The 18,844-nt window shown below is 62.5% G+C and overlaps 1 protein-coding gene across 1 annotated transcript; it reads right to left on the reverse strand.

The window, feature by feature from the left end:
• Window positions 1-565: 565 nt before the first annotated feature.
• On the reverse strand, window positions 566-17,356 carry NDUFS2 (NADH:ubiquinone oxidoreductase core subunit S2). Its single transcript, XM_040054463.2, is given in 15 exon segments — window positions 566-761; window positions 2,541-2,598; window positions 3,341-3,424; window positions 3,992-4,087; window positions 5,495-5,624; window positions 6,646-6,765; window positions 7,245-7,330; window positions 7,827-7,904; window positions 8,804-8,821; window positions 8,823-8,879; window positions 10,382-10,494; window positions 11,496-11,616; window positions 14,554-14,744; window positions 17,073-17,176; window positions 17,265-17,356. Coding segments are annotated over 15 exon segments (1,380 nt in total). The 5' UTR covers window positions 17,351-17,356; the 3' UTR covers window positions 566-723.
• Between the last annotated feature and the right edge of the window lie 1,488 nt (window positions 17,357-18,844).

An 18,844-nucleotide genomic window follows, 5' to 3' on the forward strand; every position in this document is an offset into this window, starting at 1 on the left:
CCCCAAAATCGGGGAAAGAGACCCCGAAATTGGTAAAGGAATTCTGAAATTGGGGAGGAAATCCCAAACTTGGAGAAGGAGACCCCAAAATTAGGAAAGGAAATCCCAAAATTGGGGAAGGAGACCCCAAAAAAATGGTAAAGGAGATCCCAAAATCAGGGAAAGAGACCCCGAAATTGGAGAAGAAATCCCCAAATTTGAGAAGGAGACCCCAAAATTGGGGAAGGAGACCCTAAAACTGGGGAAAGAGACCCTAAAATTGGGGACGGAGACCCCGAAATTGGGGAAAGAAACCCCGAAATTAGGAAAGGAAATCCCAAAATCGGGGAAGGAGACCCCAAAATTGGAGAAGGAGTCCCCAAAATTGGGGAAGGAGACCCTAAAACTGGGGAAGGAGACCTTAAAACTGGGGAAGAAGACCCCGAAATTGGGGAAGGAGACCCCGAAATTGGGGAAGGAGACCCTGAAAGGGAGAAGGAGCCCCCCCAAACTGCGGAGAGCGGTGACGCCGGTGCCCAAGGGGACCCCGAGGGGACACAAAGACGACGCCGAGGGGACCCCGAGGGGACAGCGGGGGGCCGGGCAGGCTCAGGACCCCATCTCAGCTTTATTTGACCCAAAGCGGGGCGGGGGACCCCAAAGCGGGGCCGGGGGACCCCAAAGCAGGGCCGGGGGACCCCAAAGCGAAGGCGCCGGCGGAGGGGGGCCGGGGCCGGGAGCCCCTCATCGATCGACCTCGCCGAAGACGATGTCCTGGGTACCTGCGGGAAAAGGGGGGCAGGGACCCCCGAAATGGGTCAGGGGACCCCCAAAAATGGGTCAGGGACCTCAAAAACAGGGTCAGGGACCCCCAAAATGGGTCAGGGGACCCCGAAAATGGGTCAGGGACCTCAAAAAACAGGGTCAGGGACTCCTGAAACAGGTCGGGGACCCCCAAAATGGGTCAGGGACCCCAAAAACGAGGTCAAGGACCCCAAAATGGGTCAGGGACCCTGAAAACGGGGTTTAGGGGCCCCCCAAACGGGTTCAGAGACCCTGAAAATGGGGTCAGGGACCCCAAAAATGGGTCAGGGACCCCAAAAATGGGTCAGGGGACCCTCGAAAATGGGATCAGGGACCCCAAAATGGGGTCAGGGACCCCGAAAATGGATCAGGGACCCTGAAAACAGGGTCAGGGACCCCTAAAATTGGGTCAGGGACCCCAAAAATTGGGTCAGGGACCCCAAAAAACAGGGTCAGGGACTCCAAAAATGGGGTCAGGGACCTCAAAAATGGGTCAGGGGCTCCAAAAGGGTCAGGGACCCTGAAAACGGGGTCAGGGACCCCAAAAACGAGGTCAGGGACCCCAAAAATGGGTCAGGGACCTCAAAAATGGGTCAGGGACCCTCAAAAATGGGTCAGGGACACCAAAAGGGTCAGGGACCCCAAAAATGGGTCGGGGACCCCGAAAATGGGTGAGGGACCCTCAAAAATGGGATCAGGGACCCTCAAAAATGGGTCAGGGACCCCAAAAAATGGCTCAAATACCCCCAAAAAGGGGTGAGGGACCCCCAAAACGGGGTGAGGGGACCCCCAAAAGGGGTGAGGGACCCCCAAACTGGGAAAGAGCCCCCCCAAACTGGGAACGGACGTTGGGGGCGGGGGAAGGAGAAGCCAAAAGTGAAAGAAGCTTCCAGAAAAAGCAGGAGCCCCCCAAAAAAGGGAAGGAAACCCCAAAAAAGGGAAGGAAACGCCCCAAAAAGGGGAAGGAGACCCCAAAAAGGGGAAGAGACCCCCCAAAAGCGGGGAGGGGGAGCCCCAAAGTGGGAAAGAGCCCCTCAAACTGGGAAAGAGCCCCCCCAAACTGGGAAAGAACCCCCCAAACTGGGAAAGAGCCCCCCCAAACTGGGAAAGAGCCCCCCTAAACTGGGAAAGAACCCCTCAAACTGGGAAAGAGCCCCCCTAAACTGGAAAGAGCCCCCCCAAACTGGGAAAGAGCCCCCCAAAACTGGGAAAGAGCTCCCCAAACTGGGAAAGAGCCCCCCAAACTGGGAAAGAACTGCTTAAACTGGGAAAGAGCCCCCCAAACTGGGAAAGAGCCCCCCCAAACTGGGAAAGAACCCCCCAAAGTGGGGATGGAGCTCCAATGGGGGAACTGGGGGAGAGGCCCCAAAAATGGGAACAGGCACCCCAAAAATGGGATCAGGACCCCCCAAATGGGACAGGAACCCCCCCAAAATGGGACCAGGGACCCCCCAAAGTGAACAGGGACCCCCAAAATGGGGACAGGAACCCCCCAAATGGGGACAGGAACCCCCCAAAGTGAACAGGGACCCCCCAAAATGGGAACAGGGACCCCCCAAAATGGGAACAGGGACCCCAAAATGGGACAGGGACCCCAAAATGGGAACAGGGACCCCAAAAACGGGACAGGGCCCCCCGAAGGGAACAGGGACCCCCTAAAATGGGGACAGGAACCCCCCAAAATGGGATCAGGGCCCCCCCAAAGGGGACAGGGCCCCCCGAAGGGAAGGCGGCGGCGCCCCGGGTGCCGCACCCACCGATGATGGCCACCACGTCCGCCAGCATGTGACCCTGCGACATCCTGTCCAGCCCCGCCTGCGCAATTAACGGCCGCCAATTAGCGGCAATTAGCGGCAATGAACGAGCGCCCCCTCAGCAGCCAATTAACAGCCAATTAACAGCCAATTAACGCTCCTTTAACTCCCGATTAACTCCCAGTTCGCCAAGCCACCACACCACCCCCAGGGACTCCTAATGAACCCCTAATGAACCCCTAATGAACCCCCAATTAACCCCTAATGAACCCCTAATGAACCCCCAATTAACCCCTAATGAACCCTAATGAACCCCCAATTAACGCCAGGGAGGTTAATTACCCTCAATACCCCCTCAGCAACGCACCCACAGCGACCCCCCAGTGTCCCCAAATGTCCCCAGGTGTCCCAGTATCCCCAGTATCTCAGTGTCCCAGTATCCCAGTATTCCCAGTATCCCAGTATTCCCAGTATCCCAGTATCCCGTATCCCCAGTATCCCAGTATTCCCAGTATCCCAGTATCCCAGTGTCCCAGCATTCCCAGTATCCCAGTACCCCCAGCATTCCCAGTACCCCCAGCATTCCCAGTATCCCAGTATCCCCAGCATCCCACTATCCCCAGTACCCCCAGTATCCCCAGTATCCCCAGTATCCCAGTATCCCAGCATTCCCAGCATTCCCAGTATCCCCAGTACCCCCAGCATTCCCAGTATCCCAGCATTCCCAGTACCCCCAGTATTCCCAGTATCCCAGCATTCCCAGCATTCCCAGTATTCCCAGTATCCCAGTGTCCCGGCCGTACCAGGTGAGCGAAGCCGGGCGCTTTGATCTTGCAGCGATAGGGACGGCTGCTGCCATCGGAGACCAGGTACACGCCAAACTCACCCTGGGGGACACGGGGGACATTGGGGACATTGGGGACATTGGGGACATTGGGGACATCGGGGACATCGGGGACATCGGGGACATTGGGGACATTGGGGACATTGGGACATTGGGGACATGGGGACATGGGGACAGGACGGCTGCTGCCATCGGAGACCAGGTACACGCCAAACTCACCCTGAGGGACATTGGGGACATTGGGGACACAGCTGGGGACATCGGGGACATTGGGGACATCGGGGACATTGGGGACATGGGGACACAGCTGGGGACATCGGGGACATTGGGGACATTGGGACACGGGGACATTGGGGACATTGGGGACATGGGGACATTGGGACATGGCTGGGAACAGGATCAGGGACACAAGGACAGGGTACAGGGTTGGGGACATGGGGACAGGGGATGGGGACAGGGGATGGGGACACGGGGACAGGGCTGGGGACACGGGGACAGGGCTGGGGACACAAGGACGGGGCTGGGGACACGGGGACAGGGGGACAGGGGCTGGGGACACGGGGACGGGGCTGGGGACAGGGGACGGGGCCAAGCAGGGTGGCAGTGTCACCTTGGGGGCCTCGATGGCCGTGTAGGTGGCGCCGGGTGGCACCTGGTAGCCCTCGGTGTAGAGCTTGAAGTGATGGATCAGCGACTCCATGGACGTCTGCGGGGACAGGGGCACACCTGAGCGCTGGCACCTGAGCGCTGGCACCTGAGCGCTGGCACCTGCCCAGGGTGACACCTGAGTGCTGGCACCTGAGCGCTGGCACCTGAGCGCTGGCACCTGCCCAGGGTGACACCTGAGCGCTGGCACCTGAGCGCTGGCACCTGAGCGCTGGCACCTGCCCAGGGTGACACCTGAGTGCTGGCACCTGAGCGCTGGCACCTGAGCGCTGGCACCTGCCCAGGGTGACACCTGAGCGCTGGCACCTGAGCGCTGGCACCTGCCCTGGGTGACACCTGAGTGCTGGCACCTGCCCAGGGTGACACCTGCCAGGGTGACACCTGAGTGCTGGCACCTGAGTGCTGGCACCTGCCCAGGGTGACACCTGCCCAGGGTGACACCTGAGTGCTGTCACCTGTCCTGGGTGCCCCCTGCCCCCAGTGCTCCCTGCCCTGGGTGGCACCTGTGCTGGCTGTCCCCTGTCCCAGCTGTCACCTGTTCTGTCCCCGGCGTCCCCTGTCCCTGCTGCCTCCTGTTCTAGGTGTCACCTGCCCTGGCTGTCACCTGTCTGTCCCCAGTGTCCCCTGTCCTGTCCCAGGTGTCCCCTGTCCCCGGTGTCCCCTGTCCTGTCCCAGGTGTCCCCTGTCCCAGGTGTCCCCTGTCCTGTCCCCGGTGTCCCCTGTCCTGTCCCCGCTGTCCCCTGTCCCAGGTGTCCCCTGTCCTGTCTGTCCCTGGTGTCCCCTGTCCCCGCTGTCCCCTGTCCCCGCTGTCCCCTGTCCCCTGTCCCCGCTGTCCCCTGTCCCCTGTCCCCGCTGTCCCCTGTCCCGTCCCCGCTGTCCCCTGTCCCCTGTCCCGTCCCCGCTGTCCCCTGTCCCCTGTCCCCGCTGTCCCCTGTCCCTGTCCCCTGTCCCCTGTCCCCTGTCCCCGCTGTCCCCTGTCCCCTATCCTGTCTGTCCCCTGTCCCCTGTCCCCACTGTCCCCTGTCCTGTCTGTCCCCTGTCCCCTGTCCCCCCTGTCCCCGCTGTCCCCTGTCCCCGCTGTCCCCAGTCCCCTGTCCTGCCCCCGCTGTCCCCTGTCCCCGCTGTCCCCTGTCCCCGCTGTCCCCTGTCCCCTGTCCTGTCCCCTGTCCTGTCCCAGGTGTCCCCTGTCCCCGCTGTCCCGTCCTGTCCCATCCCTGGTGTCCCCTGTCCCCTGTCCCTGCTGTCCCCTGTCCCAGGTGTCCCCTGTCCCCGCTGTCCCGTCCTGTCCCATCCCTGGTGTCCCCTGTCCCCCGTCCCTGCTGTCCCCTGTCCCAGGTGTCCCCTGTCCCCAGTGTCTCCTGTCCCGTCCCCTGTCCCCTGTCCCCGCTGTCCCCTGTCCCTGCTGTCCCCGCTGTCCCTGTCCCCGCTGTCCCCGGGGACACGTCACCTTCATCTCGGCGCGTTTCGGCGGTGACACTTTGGCGTCGTCCACTTTGATCTCCCCGGGCGGCATCTTGTTGAGGCACTGCAGGATGATCCGCAGGGACTGGCGCATCTCCTCCACGCGGCACAGGTACCTGGGCACAATTCCCAAATTCCTGAATCCCCAAATTCCTGAATTCCCAAATTCCTGAATTCCCAATTCCCCAAAATCCTGAATTCCTGAATTCCCAAATCCCCAAAATCCCGAATTCCCAATTCCCAACTCCCCAAAACCCTGAATTCGGGACAGGATGATCCGCAGGGACTGGCGCATCTCCTCCACGCGGCACAGGTACCTGGGCACAATTCCCAAATTCCTGAATCCCCAAAATCCCGAATTCCCAAATCCCAAATCCCCAAAATCCCGAATTCCTGAATTCCCAAATCCCCAAAATCCCGAATTCCTGAATTCCCAAAATCCCCAAAATCCTGAATCCCAAAATCCCGAATTCCTGAATTCCCAACTCCCCAAAACCCTGAATTCCTGAATTCCCAAAATCCTGAATTCCCAAAATCCCGAATCCCCAAACTCAGGATTGGGGGATCCCGGGGAATGGGGATCCTGGGGGAAGAGGTGAGCCATGAACGAGGGGATCCCATGGGATCGGGGTCTGGGGGTCCCAGGGATTGGGGATCCCATGGATTGGGGTCCTGGGGGTCCCAAGGGTGGGGATCCCATGGGATCGGGGTCTGGGGGTCCCATGGGATCGGGGTCTGGGGGTCCCAAGGGTGGCGATCCCATGGATTGGGGTCCTGAGGGTCCAGGGGGTCCCAGGGGTTGGGGTTTCCCATGGGATCGGGGTCCGGGGGTCCCAGGGATTGGGGTTCCCATGGGATCGGGGTCCAGGGGGGTCCCAGGGATTGGGGATCCCATGGGATCAGGGATCCCGGGGGGGGTCCCAGGCAGAGCCCCCCAGGTGTGGGGCAGCCAATCCCAGTGCGGCCATCGGGAACGGGGAACAGCGGCACTGGGAGAGCTGGGGGGAGGGGGGCAGCCCCCGTGACCCCTGTGACCCCCGTGACCCCCCGTGACCCCCGTGACCCCTGTGACCCCCTGTGACCCCTGTGACCCCCCGTGACCCCCGTGACCCCCCGTGACCCCCCGTGACCCCTGACCTGTCGTAGCAGTCGCCGTGGGAGCCGATGGGAACGTCGAACTGCACCTGGTCGTAGACGTCGTAGGGCTGGGTCTTGCGCAGGTCCCAGTGGATCCCGGAGCCGCGCAGCATCACCCCGCTGCCAGGGCAGAAAACGGGCCTGAGCACGGGCACACCGGGCACACCTGGGCACACCTGGGTGCACCTGGCACACCTGGGTGCACCTGGGCACACCTGGGCACACCTGGGCACACCTGGGTACCCCGCTGCCAGGGCAGAAACACACCTGAGCACGGGCACACCTGGCACACCTGGCACACCTGGGCACACCTGGGTGCACCTGGCACACCTGGCACACCTGGGCACCCCGCTGCCAGGGCAGAAACGCACCTGAGCACGGGCACACCGGGCACACCTGGCACACCTGGGCGCACCCCAGCTCACCTGGGCGCAGCCCAGCTCACCTGGCACACCTGGGCGCACCTGGCACACCTGGGCGCACCTGGGTACCCCTCTGCCAGGGCAGAAACGCACCTGAGCCTGGGCACACCTGGCACACCTGGTCACACCTGGCACACCTGGGCACACCTGGGCGCACCTGGGCGCAGCCCAGCTCACCTGAAGCCGTAGTTGAGCGCCTCCTCGGCCGTGATGACGCCGATGCCCACGGTGCGGTTCTTCCAGATGCGGTTGTTGGTCAGCATCTGGCCGGGGGGGACGCGAGGGACACCTGGCACACCTGGCACAGCTGGCACAGCTCACCTGGCACAGCTGGCACAGCTCACCTGGCCCTTGTACCGTCACCTGTCCTTGGCACCCCACCTGTGCCCAGGTGACACCAGCCCCCCCCTCACCTGTGCCCAGGTGACACCAGCCCCCCCTCACCTGTGCCCAGGTGACACCAGCCCCCCCTCACCTGTCCCTGCCCCCCCCCCACCTGTGCCCAGGTGACACCAGCCCCCCCCTCACCTGTGCCCAGGTGACACCAGCCCCCCCCCTCACCTGTGCCCAGGTGACACCAGCCCCCCCCTCACCTGTCCCTGCCCCCCCTCACCTGTGCCCAGGTGACACCAGCCCCCCCTCACCTGTGCCCAGGTGACACCAGCCCCCCCCCCACCTGTGCCCAGGTGACACCAGCCCCCCCCTCACCTGTCCCTGCCCCCCCTCACCTGTGCCCAGGTGACACCAGCCCCCCCTCACCTCCTCCACCTCGTCGATGCGGATGGAGAAGTTCTTGGCAAACTCGTAGATGTCGTCCATGAGCCCCAGCGGCAGGTCCTGGCACAGGTGGCACAGGTGAGGGACAGGTGAGGGACAGGTGAGATGGGTGGGACGGGTGGTGGACAGGTGAGACAGGTGGGACAGGCGGCACAGGGGCACAGGGGCACAGGTGGGACAGGTGGCACACGTAGCACAGGTGACACAGTTGGCACACATGGGACAGGTGGCACAGGTGACACAGGTGGCACACATGGGACAGGTGGCACAGGTGACACAGGTGGCACTGCAGGGACACAGGGGCACAGGTGGGACAGGTGGCACAGGTGGCACAGGTGGGACAGGTGGGACAGGCGGCACAGGGGCACAGGGGCACAGGTGGGACAGATGGCACAGGTAGCACAGGTGGCACACAGGGGCACAGGTGGCACAGCAGGGACACAGATGGGACAGGTGGCACAGGTGGCACTGCAGGGACACAGGTGGCACAGGTGGGAGCTCAGGTGGCACCAGGGAGGTGGGTGAGGGATCCACACTGGGAGAGCCCAATGGGGATCCCCGGAATGGGGGATCCCGGGGTTAGGGGCTCCCCCATGTTTCGGGTCCCCCCCTGTTTGGGGTTCCCGGGGTTTGGGTTCCCAGGGTTCGGGGTTCCCGGGGTTTGGGTTCCCGGGATTCGGGGTTCCTGGGATTCGGGGTTCCGGGGTTTGGGGTTCCCAGGGTTCGGGGTTCCCAGGGTTCGGGGTTCCCAGGGTTTGGGGTTCCCGGGGTTTGGGGTCCCGGGGTTCGGGGTTCCCGGGGTTTGGGGTTCCCAGGGTTCGGGGTTCCCGGGGTTCGGGGTTCCCAGGGTTTGGGGTTCCCGGGGTTTGGGTTCCCGGGATTCGGGGTTCCCGGGGTTCGGGGTTCCCGGGGTTTGGGGTCCCCCCCTGTTCGGGGTTCCCGGGTCTGGGGTCCCTCACCTGGTGCACGCCCCCCGGGCCGCACGTACGCCGCGTGCATCCGCGCCCCCGACACGCGCTCGTAGAACTCGAACATCTGGGGGCACACAGGGCACCCCGCTGCTGCTCAGCCCGAACCCCAAATACAAAACCCCCGAACCCCCCAATCCTGGAAACACCAAAACCCCAAACCACCAAATCCAAAACCACCAAGACCCCAAATCCCGGAAACACCAAAAACTCCAATCCCAAATCCCTAAAACCACCAAACCTCAAATCCCCAAAACCACCAAACCTCAAATCCCCAAAACCACCAGAAACTCCAAACTCCCAATCCCCAACCACCCAAACCTCCAGATCCCAAACCCCAAACACCCCAATCCCCAAATCCCCAAATCCCCAATCCACCTTCTCCCTCTCCTCAAACACCCAGAAGAACGGCGTCATGGCCGTTCCAAACCTCCAAATCCCAAATTCCCAAAACCCAATCCCAAATCCCCCCCCCCCCATCCCAAATCCCCCCCCCAATCCCAAATCCCCAATCCCAAATCCCCAATCCCAATCCACCTTCTCCCTCTCCTCAAACATCCAGAAGAACGGCGTCGTGGCCGTTCCAAACCCCCAAATCCTAAACCCCAAATCCCCAAATCCCAGATCCCAAACCCCAAACCCCAATCCCAAATCCCCCAAATCCCAAATCCCCAAACCCCAATCCCAAATCCCCAAATCCCAGATCCCCCAAACCCCAATCCACCTTCTCCCTCTCCTCGAACATCCAGAAGAACGGCGTCGTGGCCGTTCCAAACCCCCAAATCCCAAACCCCAAATCCCCAAACCCCAATCCCAAACCCCAATCCCAAATCCCCCAAACCCCAAATCCACCTTTTCCCTTCTCCTGGAACATCCAGAAGAAGGGCGTCGTGGCCGTTCCAAACCCCCAAATCCCAAATCCCCAAACCCCAAATCCCAAATCCCCCCAATCCCAAATCCCAAATCCCAAACCCCCAATCCCAATCCCACCTTCTCCCTCTCCTCGAACACCCAGAAGAACGGCGTCGTGGCCGTTCCAAACCCCCAAATCCCAAACCCCAAATCCCCAAACCCCAATCCCAAACCCCAATCCCAAATCCCCCAAACCCCAAATCCACCTTTTCCCTTCTCCTGGAACATCCAGAAGAAGGGCGTCGTGGCCGTTCCAAACCCCCAAATCCCAAATCCCCAAACCCCAAATCCCAAATCCCCCCAATCCCAAATCCCAAATCCCAAAACCCCCAATCCCAATCCCACCTTCTCCCTCTCCTCGAACACCCAGAAGAAGGGTTGTTGTGGCCGTTCCAAACCCCCAAATCCCAAGTCCCCCCAAATCTCAAACCCAAATCCCAAACCCCAAACCCCAATCCCAAACCCCAATCCCAAATCCCCAAATCCTAAATCCCCAATCCCACCTTCTCCCTCTCCTCGAACACCCAGAAGAAGGGTGTTGTGGCCGTTCCAAACCCCCAAATCCCAAGTCCCCCAAATCTCAAACCCAAATCCCAAACCCCAAACCCCAATCCCAAACCCCAATCCCAAATCCCCAAACCCCAATCCCAATCCCACCTTCTCCCTCTCCTCGAACATCCAGAAGAAGGGCGTCATGGCCCCGATGTCCAGCGCGTGCGTGGTCACCGCCATGATGTGGTTCAGCAGCCGCGTGATCTCGGCGAACAGCACTGGGGGAAAACCGGAAAATGGGGAAAAGGTAAAAAAAGGGTGATCCCACAAATCCTGAGGGTTCTTGGGAACAGCACTGGGGGAAAAACGGGAAAAAGGGGAAAAAGGGAAAATAAAAGGGGTGATCCCACAAATCCTGAGGGTTCTTGGAACAGCACTGGGGGGAAAAACGGGGAAAAAGGGAAATAAGGGAAAAATAGATGATCCCACAATCCTGAGGGTCCCAGGAACAGGACTGGGGTAAAAAAGGGGGGGAAAAGGGGAAAAAGGGAAATAAAAGGGTGATCCCACAAATCCTGAGGGTTCCTGGGAACTGGACTGGGGTGAAAATGGGGAAAAAGGGAAAAAGGGAAATAAAAGGGTGATCCCACAAATCCTGAGGGTTCCTGGGAACTGGACTGGGGTGAAAATGGGGAAAAAGGGAAAAAAGGGAAATAAAAGAGTGACCCCGGTGACCCCAGGGATGTGACACTGCCATTCCCACAGATCCCGGTGACCCCAGGGGTGGCACAGCGCCGTTCCCGGTGACCCCGGTGACCCCAGGGGTGGCACAGCGCCGTTCCCGGTGACCCCAGGGGTGGCACAGCGCCGTTCCCGGTGACCCCGGTGACCCCAGGGGTGGCACAGCGCCGTTCCCAGTGACCCCGGTGACCCCAGGGGTGGCACAGCGCCGTTCCCGGTGACCCCAGGGGTGGCACAGCGCCGTTCCCGGTGACCCCGGTGACCCCAGGGGTGGCACACTGCCATTCCCAGTGACCCCAGGGGTGGCACAGCGCCGTTCCCGGTGACCCCGGTGACCCCAGGGGTGGCACAGCGCCGTTCCCGGGACCCCGGTGACCCCAGGGGTGGCACAGCGCCGTTCCCGGTGACCCCGGTGACCCCCAGGGGTGGCACCCCGCCGTTCCCGGTGACCCCGGTGACCCCAGGGGTGGCACAGCGCCGTTCCCGGTGACCCCAGGGGTGGCACCCCGCCGTTCCCGGTGACCCGGCCGGGGCTCACCGCGGATCCACTGTGCCCGGGCAGGGGGCCGGATGTTGAGCAGCTTCTCCACGGCCAGAGCGTACGCCTGCTCGTTACACATCATGGAGACGTAATCCAGGCGGTCAAAGTACGGCAGGGCCTGCGGAAACCGGGATACTGGGGACACTGGGGACACTGGGGACACTGGAGATACTGGGGACACTGGGGACACTGGGGATACTGGGGACACTGGGCCAGGCCTGCTCGTTACACATCATGGAGACGTAATCCAGGCGGTCAAAGTAGGGCAGGGCCTGCGGGAAACCGGGATACTGGGAATACTGGGGACACTGGGGACATGGGGACACTGGGGATACTGGGGACACTGGGGACACTGGGGACACTGGGCCAGGCCTGCTCATTACACATCATGGAGACGTAATCCAGGCGGTCAAAGTAGGGCAGGGCCTGCAGAAACCGGGATACTGGGGATACTGGGAATACTGGATACTGGGGATAATGGGGACACTGGGGACACTGGGACACTGGGGATACTGGGGACACTGGGGACACTGGGGACACTGGGTCAGGCCTGCTCGTTACACATCATGGAGACGTAATCCAGGCGGTCAAAGTAGGGCAGGGCCTGCGGAAACCGGGATACTGGGGATACTGGGGACACTGGGGACACTGGAGATACTGGGAGTGCTGGGGACACTGGGGATACTGGGGACACTGGGGACACTGGGGATACTGGGGATACTGGGGATAATGGGGACACTGGGCCAGGCCTGCTCGTTACACATCATGGAGACGTAATCCAGGCGGTCAAAGTACGGCAGGGCCTGCGGAAACCGGGATACTGGGAATACTGGGGATACTGGGGACACTGGGGACACTGGGGATACTGGGGACACTGGGGACACTGGGGACACTGGGAGTGCTGGGGACGCTGGGGACACTGGGGACACTGGGGACACTGGGGACACTGGGCCAGGCCTGCTCGTTACACATCATGGAGACGTAATCCAGGCGGTCAAAGTAGGGCAGGGCCTGCGGAAACCGGGATACTGGGAATACTGGGATACTGGGGACACTGGGGACACTGGGTCAGGCCTGCTCGTTACACATCATGGAGACGTAATCCATGGGACACTGGGGACACTGGGGACACTGGGGACACTGGGGACACTGGGAACGGCAGCAGACGCTCCGGGGTGGATCTGGGGCTCCCGGGATTTTTTTTTCCCCGGCACTCCCGATGTCACCTGCAGGTGGGTGTGTGCTGGATCCCGGGGAAACGGGGATCCCAGGGATCTGATCCCAGGGAAACGGGGATCCCAGGGAAACGGGGATCCCAGGGAAACGGGGATCCCAGGGAAACGGGGATCCCGGGGATCTGATCCCGTGGAAACGGGGATCCCAGGGAAACGGGGATCCCAGGGATCTGATCCCGTGGAATGGGGATCCCAGGGATCTGATCCCAGGGAATGGGGATCCCAGGGAAATGGGGATCCCAGGGAAACGGGGATCCCGGGGATCTGATCCCGTGGAAACGGGGATCCCAGGGATCTGATCCCAGGGAATGGGGATCCCAGGGAAACGGGGATCCGGTAGGAATGGGATCTCAGGGATTTGATCCCGTGGGAATGGGATCTCAGGGACGGTTTTCCCCCAGATTCCTGAGATCCCGGTGTCACCTGCAGGTGGGTTTGTGCTGGATCCCAGGGAAATGGAGATCACAGGAACGGGGATCCCGTGGGACAGGGCTCTCAAGGACAAGGACCTCAGGGATCTCAGGGACAGGGATCTCAGGGATCCCAGGAAAATGGGACAGGGATCTCAGGGAAATGGGACAGGGATCTCAGGGATCTCAGGGACAGGGATCTCAGGGATCCCAGGAAAATGGGACAGGGATCTCAGGGATCTCAGGTATCCCAGGGAAATGGGACAGGGATCTCAGGGAAATGAGACAGGGATCCCAGGGATCTCAGGGACAGGGATCTCAGGGAAATGGGACAGGGATCCCAGGGCTCTCAGGGACAGGGATCTCAGGTATCCCAGTGAAATGGACAGGGATCTCAGGGATCCCAGGGAAATGGGACAGGGATCCCAGGGATCTCAAGGACAGGGATCCCAGGGAAATGGGACAGGGATCCCAGGGCTCTCAGGGACAGGGATCCCAGGGCTCTCAGGGACAGGGATCCCAGGGATCTCAGGGAAATGGGACAGGGATCTCAGGGATCCCAGGGAAATGGGACAGGGATCCCAGGGCTCTCAGGGACAGGGATCTCAGGGATCCCAGGGCTCTCAAGGACAGGGCTCTCAGGGATCCCAGGGATCCCAGGGATGGGTTTTTGGGGTCTCCCCAGGGTCACCTGCAGGTAGGTCTTGTGCTCGATGAGTTTCTCGGTGCCGCGGTGCAGCAGCCCCACGTGCGGGTCGCAGGGAACTGGGACAGGGATCTCAGGGATCCCAGGGAAATGGGACAGGGATCTCAGGGATCCCAGGGATGGGTTTTTGGGGTCCCCCCAGGGTCACCTGCAGGTAGGTCTTGTGCTCGATGAGTTTCTCGGTGCCGCGGTGCAGCAGCCCCACGTGCGGGTCGCAGGGAAACGGGACGGGGATCTCAGGGATCCCAGGGAAATGGGACAGGGCTCTCAGGGATCTCAGGGATCCCAGGATGGGTTTCTGGGGTCTCCCCAGGGTCACCTGCAGGTAGGTCTTGTGCTCGATGAGTTTCTCGGTGCCGCAGTGCAGCAGCCCCACGTGCGGGTCGCAGGGAAATGGGACAGGGATCTCAGGGACAGGGATCTCAGGGATCCCAGGGCTCTCAGGGACAGGGATCCCAGGGATCTCAAGGACAGGGATCCCAGGGCTCTCAGGGCTCCCAGGGATGGGTTTTGGGGTCCCCCCAGGGTCACCTGCAGGTAGGTCTTGTGCTCGATGAGTTTCTCGGTGCCGCGGTGCAGCAGCCCCACGTGCGGGTCGCAGGGAAATGGGACAGGGATCTCAGGGATCTCAAGGACAGGGATCCCAGGGATCCCAGGGCTCTCAGGGATCCCAGGGATGGGTTTTGGGGTCCCCCCAGGGTCACCTGCAGGTAGGTCTTGTGCTCGATGAGTTTCTCGGTGCCGCGGTGCAGCAGCCCCACGTGCGGGTCGCAGCGTTTCACCGTCTCCCCGCTGAGCTCCAGCACCAGGCGCAGCACGCCGTGAGCAGCGGGGTGCTGCGGCCCGAAGTTGATGGTCAGGCTGGAAACCTTCTTGTGGGCCGGCGGGTCCTTGTCTGGGGGACACGGGGACAGGCCAGGGACAATCAGGGACATGGGGACACTCAGGGACACGGGGACATGGCAGGGACACATCAGGCTGGAAACCTTCTTGTGGGCTGGCGGGTCCTTGTCTGGGGACACGGGGACACGTCAGGGACACTCAGGGACATGGGGACACTCAGGGACATGGGGACACTCAGGGACATGACAGGGACACTCAGGGACACTCAGGGACATGGGGACACTCAGGGACATGACAGGGACACAGGGACATGGGGACACTCAGGGACATGGGGACACTCAGGGACTGACAGGGACACTCAGGGACACTCAGGGACATGACAGGGACACTCAGGGACATGACAGGGACATGGGGACACTCAGGGACATGACAGGGACACAGGCACATCAGGGGACATGGCAGGGACACATCAGGCTGGAAACCTTCTTGTGGGCCACCGGGTCCTTGTCTGGGGGACACGGGGACAGGTCAGGGACACTCAGGGACATGACAGGGACACGGGGACACTCAGGGACACAGGGACACTCAGGGACACATCAGGCTGGAAACCTTGTGAGCCACCAGGCCCTTGTCTGGGGGACACGGGGACAGGTCAGGGACACTCAGGGACACGGCAGGGACACATCAGGCTGGAAACCTTCTTGTGGGCCGGCGGGGTCCTTGTCTGGGGGACACGGGGACACGTCAGGGACAATCAGGGACACGGCAGGGACATGGGGACACTCAGGGACATGGGGACACTCAGGGACATGACAGGGACACAGGGCCATCAGGGGACACGGCAGGGACACATCAGGCTGGAAACCTTCTTGTGGGCCGGCGGGTCCTTGTCTGGGGACACGGGGACACGTCAGGGACACTCAGGGACATGACAGGGACACTCAGGGACACGGGGACACTCAGGGATATGACAGGGACATTCAGGGACAATGGGACACTCAGAGACATGACAGGGACATGACAAGGACACTCAGGACATGACAGGGACATGACAGGGACATGACAGGGACACTCAGGGACGTGACAGGGACACAGGGACACTCAGGGTCATGGCAGGGACACAGGGACACAGGGACACTCAGGGACACAGGGACACTCAGGGACATGGGGACACTCAGGGACACTCAGGGACACAGGGACACTCAGGGACACTCAGGGACACTCAGGGACACAGGGACACTCAGGGACACAGGGACACTCAGGGACACAGGGACACACAGGGACACTCAGGGACACTCAGGGACACTCAGGGTCACGGCAGGGACAGCGGGGACACAGCAGGGACACTGATCTGAGGGACCCCAAACTGCTCTGAGTGACCCCACACCCCCCAGGGACCCTTCAGAACCCCCCAAAAGGCCTCAGAGCACCCTCAGACCCCCCCTCAAAGGCCTCAGGACCCCCCCCAAAGGCCTCAGGACCCCCCCCAAAGCACCCTAAGGCCTGGACGCCCTCCTCAAACCCCACTCGGGATGTCAGGACCCCCCCAGGACCACCCCAAATCCCCTGAGACCCCTCCTGGGCCCTCCCAAAGGTTTCAGAGCACCCCTAGAGCCCCCCAAATCCCCTGAGACCCCTCCTGGGCCCCCCCAAAGGCCTCGGGACCCTTCCTGAGCCCCCCAAATCCCCTGAGACCCCTCCAGAGCCCTCCCAAAGGCCTCGGGACCCTTCCTGAGCCCCTCAATTCCCCTGAGACCCCTCCAGAGCCCTCCCAAAGGCCTCAAGACCCTTCCTGAGCCCCTCAATTCCCCTGAGACCCCTCCAGAGCCCCCTCAAAGGCCTCGGGACCCTTCCTGAGCCCCCCCAAATCCCCTGAGACCCCTCCTGGCCCCCCCCCAAAGGCCTCGGGACCCTTCCTGAGCCCCTCAAATCCGCTGAGACCCCTCCTGGGCCCCCCAAAGGCCTCGGGACCCTTCCTGAGCCCTCAATTCCCCTGAGACCCCTCCTGGGCCCCCCAAAGGCCTCAGGACCCTTCCTGAGCCCCTCCAAATCCCCTGAGACCCCTCCTGGGCCTCCCCAAAGGCCTCGGGACCCTTCCTGAGCCCCTCAATTCCCCTGAGACCCCTCCTGGGCCCCCCCAAAGGCCTCGAGACCCTTCCTGAGCCCCTCAAATCCGCTGAGACCCCTCCTGGGCCCCCCCAAAGGCCTCGGGACCCTTCCTGAGCCCCTCAAATCCGCTGAGCCCCCTCCTGGGCCCCCCCAAAGGCTTCGGGACACCCCCCCAAAGCAGGTGACAGCCCCTCAAAGGCTTCGCCCTCCCTCCTCAGGGCCCCCCAAAGCCCTCAGGGCCCCTCCCCGCGGGTCCCCGCCGTGCCCTCACCGTTCCAGGGTGGCGGCACCCACTTCTCGGTGGCTTTGCTGGGGTACATGATGGCCCCCGCGAACTGCTCAGCCCACTCCATGTCGGGCTGCCATTGGCGCGACCTGCGGAGCCGGGCGGTGAGCGGGGGACACCCCCGGAGCCTCCCTCAGAGCCCCCCCCAGAGCCTCCCCGTGTCCCCCGCGGTCTCACCGGGCCGGGGCCGGGCCCAGCCGAGCCCCCGCCGCCCTCAGCCCCGAGGGGCCGCGGAGCCGCCACAGCGCCCGCAGCGCCGCCATCGTGCCCTTGGCGCTGCGCATGCGCGGCGGGGGCTATGGCGGGGACGGGCAGACGCCGTGGGCGCCGCCATGTTGGGTACGGGCAGGATCCCGCCGGGCTCCCCTTTGCGTTGCGCATGCGCAGAGCGCCGTGGCGCGGGCCGGCAGGGGAGCTGGGAGTGCCGCCATGTTGGGTACGGGCAGGCTCCCGCCGGGCTCCCCTTTGCGTTGCGCATGCGCAGAGCGCCGTGGCGCGGGCCGGCAGGGGGAGATGGGAGTGCCGCCATGTTGGTGTGGGCGGCGCGCCGCCATCGTCCCCATGGCGCTGCGCAAGGGCGGAGGGCGCCGTGGCCGAGAAGGGCGGACGCGATGAGCGTCTCTCTGTTGGGTGTGAGTGGGTGTGCCGCCATCGTGTGCGTGGCGCAGGAACGCCGTGGCTGGGAAGAAGGGCAGGGGGAAGCTTTGAGCGCCGCCATGACGGGTGTGGGCAGAGGTTCTGCGCATGCGCAGAGATGCCGTGACTGGAAAGGTCGAGGTCGAGGGCGCCGCCATGATTGATAAGGGACAGTGAGGGGTAGGCGCCATCTTTGTTAGGGGTAGAGAGGCGGCTGGGGACGGGGTGGGGACAGAGGGGACAGGGGTGGGGACAGAGGGGACAGGGGTGGGGACAGAGGGGACAGGGGTGGGGACAGAGGGGACAGGGCCGCTGCGGCCGGAGGTGACCGCCGTTCCCTCCCGTGGTGACACCGGAATGCCGGATGCCCCATCCCCCGTCCCAGTGTGGTGTCCCCTCCCTTGCCACCTCCCCCGGTGACGTCACGGCCGGGGTGGCAGTGGTGGGCTGGGGACAGGTGTGGGTCACAGGTCAGGGACACCCAGGGACCGGCACCAGCCCGGGGGGGCCTGGACTGGGGATACTGGGACTGGGGATACTGGAATTTGGGATGCTGGAGCTGGGGGATACTGGAGCTCAGGAATAGTAGAACTGGGAGATGCTGGAGCTGAGGGACGCTGGAACTGGGAGTTACTGGAACTGGAGCACACTGGAACTGGGAAAGGCTGGAATTTGGGATGCTGGCACTGGGAGTTACTGAAACTGGAGCACACTGGAACTGGGGATACTGGTGCTGGGGCCGTGCTGGGTGGGACTGGGTCCACAGCGCTGTCCCCAGTACGACCAGTACAGACTGGTGTGCCAGTGCCTGGGTCACCAGGCTGTGCTGCAGCCACGGGTGGGTGTCCACATGTCCCCATGTACCCGTGTCCTTGTGTCCCCCTGTCCTTGTGTCCCCATGTTCCTGTGTCCCCATGACCCCATGTTTCCATGTCCCATGTTCCCATGGCCCCTTGACCCCGTGACCCTGTGTCCTTGTGATTCCGTGTCCCCATGTCCCCGTAATCCCATGTCCCCGTGTCCCCATATCCTGGTGTCCCTGTGTGAAAAGTGCATATTATATGGCTCTACGCAAGATATTTACTATATGTGTTATGTTGTGCTAACTGTTAATGTGGTAT

The sequence above is a fragment of the Hirundo rustica genome, unplaced genomic scaffold (assembly GCF_015227805.2).
Source record: "Hirundo rustica isolate bHirRus1 unplaced genomic scaffold, bHirRus1.pri.v3 unplaced_BUSCO_381971at7742, whole genome shotgun sequence".
Lineage (NCBI taxonomy): Eukaryota > Metazoa > Chordata > Aves > Passeriformes > Hirundinidae > Hirundo > Hirundo rustica.